Source organism: Seriola lalandi, unplaced genomic scaffold (assembly GCF_002814215.2).
Source record: "Seriola lalandi dorsalis isolate HSWRI2012SDOR001 ecotype SW California unplaced genomic scaffold, Sedor1 jcf7180001973609, whole genome shotgun sequence".
Lineage (NCBI taxonomy): Eukaryota > Metazoa > Chordata > Actinopteri > Carangiformes > Carangidae > Seriola > Seriola lalandi.
The window spans coordinates 1-2,705 of NW_019444275.1; the positions used below are offsets into that span (position 1 = coordinate 1).

At 42.6% G+C, this 2,705-nt stretch overlaps 1 protein-coding gene across 1 annotated transcript; it reads right to left on the minus strand.

Annotated features, from left to right (window-relative positions):
* Positions 1-405: 405 nt before the first annotated feature.
* On the minus strand, positions 406-2,452 carry LOC111652458 (ankyrin-1-like; the record flags this gene model as incomplete). The annotated part of the gene is made up of 4 exons (XM_023402729.1): positions 406-564; positions 906-1,037; positions 1,129-1,203; positions 2,368-2,452. Coding segments are annotated over 4 exons (451 nt in total), but the record flags the coding sequence as incomplete, so codon positions are not given.
* Positions 2,453-2,705: the final 253 nt, after the last annotated feature.

Here is a 2,705-nt window from a genome sequence, read left to right on the forward strand (position 1 = left end):
TGAGAATTAATTCCATGTTTATTTCATCTTGTATTCTCCCTAAAAACTTTATTAACAATCAAACTGTTTGACCTTTTTGTCCCATGTCTTGAATGAGGAAGACTCCACTTTAGTTGGTTTAATTAATTTAATTACACTTTAGTTGAGAACATTCTTGCATTAAATGGATTCGTAACATGCTATAGAAAAAAGTCAAATGCTTTAGACTTAGTGACAGACTGTTTCACCTGCTTTAAGGCAACAAGGTGTTAAGGCTAAATACAGAATTAAATCACTTGTTGAAGAGCAAGGCACATTTTTTTCAGTCTAAACGTAACGGGCCAATTCATTGCACACTGACGAATATGCTATATTTTTAAACATTGCATGTCTTGTGTGTGTGATGTTTGTGTTTGTGTGTCTTACCATTGATGATGCTGGGGGACAGCAGGGTGGAGTCGCGATCGCCGAGTCGACAGGCACCCTCCTCCAAAGACCCGGGTGCTGGCTGTGGAGCCTGACCTTCCACAGACGTCACGATGTCTGCGCGGTCAATGTTCTTCAGAGCGGTGTACAGGCTCTCCACTGAGAGGGAAACCCATCGAGGGGGGAGACAGACGAACAGACAGGGAACACCACAAAAGAAGATTGTGTGCACAAGGATGCAAAAGAGAGAGACATACGAAGAAAGTCAGAAGAGATGGGAAGTTAGATTAGTATTCTAAAAATAGGGTAAATCTATTGATTGAATTCTCAAAAAGAGATCTATAATTTGATGATGTCAGATTCACTTCTGTGCTGCAACTGAGATAACGTGTAATCTCTCAGAGAACATCTCTCAGACTTGCAGCAGTTTTATGTACTGATAAATGAATAAAACACTATTTAGGTGGCTAAAAAGAGATCTACAGCTCTGTTGAACTTACTCTTGGCCCTTTTGCCTTCTCTGCAGGCCCACAGGTTGAGCAGGGCAGAGCTCTGGTCCAGCAGTGAGTTGGGATTCTCCACACGGATCCTGTTGATGTCGTCCACACCAAACTGAAGCTCTCGTGCCAACTCTGCCAAAGAGTACAGGGCGAGTAGATACATTAGTATACATACAAAAAGAGAAAGAGAGATACAAATATTTACATATTTGAAAGGACTGACCTGCCCAGCTCAATCCCAGCTGTTCAGATATGATGTTGATTTTGATCTCAGTCCTCTCCATGGCGTTCACTGTGGCTAAAGACAAAAAAACCCCAAAAAACAGCTAGTTTAGGAACACCTAAGACAAAGCCAGTGTCTCCTTTACTGAACTGAGGAGACTGTAACTCTGACTCTAACTTTAAAGTCACACTTTATTTGGACAGTCCAGTGGCTATATTTTGCTGGTAAACTGTTACTGGTAAACTGGTAAACTGTGTTTTGGATTTAATAGGTAGATCATATCAACTCTGGAATATCCAAATACGTGTAATTGAAAGCTATGTTACTCAAATACTACAGACAACTGTTTGATTTTTTTTCAATTTCCCTTTTGGTTTCAATTCATCCTCTGTTTCCTAAAACACTTGAGTTGCTATTAAAATTATTAATAGCAATACTTACCTTGACAAAAGCATTTCTCTGTTGAAGGAAATAAGCAGCATTGTTTTGTCCATATAATCCTTAGGGTTAGCACACCATATGGGCAGGGGAGGTTAGAATTTGGGGCTCATTCAGGTGCTAGTCCCACCAGTCAAAGTAGCATTCAGTAACAGTTACAGAGGGACTGAAGTGCAATGTAGCAGCGCTGGGTATTTGATAGACAGAAAAGGCCTTTCCCCTTCAACCCCACCCACCATCAGCACCACTTAAACCCACCGTAACCGCCATCTTGACTCTGTTCATTTACCAGAGGCCAGTATAAGGGCTCCTCTGTCTAGCTCCACTGCGAGGTCCTGCCCATTCTCAGTGCTAAGCTACAATGCTAATGCTAACAGTATCTGCTGCCATGCCATTGGAAATCGCAGTGGAGACACCAGCGCCATGCAAAACCAATCACAGAAGTCATTCATCGGTTGTCATAGCTACCAGGACACTGAGGAAAGAAGAGGCTAATTTGCCATGTGCCATGGAGCCATTTTTTAGTCACGTTGGGGATTGTTGTTCGTCTTTTGGTCGCACATTCAATAAGATTTCCTCTAACTGCACTGCAAAGAACTCTGGGGCATATTGTAGAGCAGTGCATTGCATCCAAGGCTCAGTCTTTGTGCCATGCGTGCACGCGAGACAGATAGAGGAAAATAGAGAGGGTACATTGGGAAGCAGAGGGTTATGGGTAAAAGGGGCAGTGCAACATTCAGTGCCCGTCTCCACTTTATTTATATCAGGAGAGGGCTGAGAGTCAGGCAGTGAAGGACTCACCCACACCTGGCTCGTTCAACGCACTGTAGCGCTCTCTCAGGGCGAGAGGGGTTAAAGTTCTCCTGCGCTCCTCACTTCCAACGACCTAAAGATAAATTCAAACAACAGAATCACGATACAATCACATTATAATTTTTGTCTGGCATGTCATTAATGCAGCACTTTTTAACCCTTTTAACCCACTGTTTGGCCTGTGTCACATTAGCACTATGTATAGCATGGATGGACTGGTACTGGTACCATGAAAGGTTACATGAATATGAGCATGTAATATGCATATCAACAGGTCAGAAATCCATCTTTCCAAATGAATGCCCTGTCATAAAACTGATCCAGGT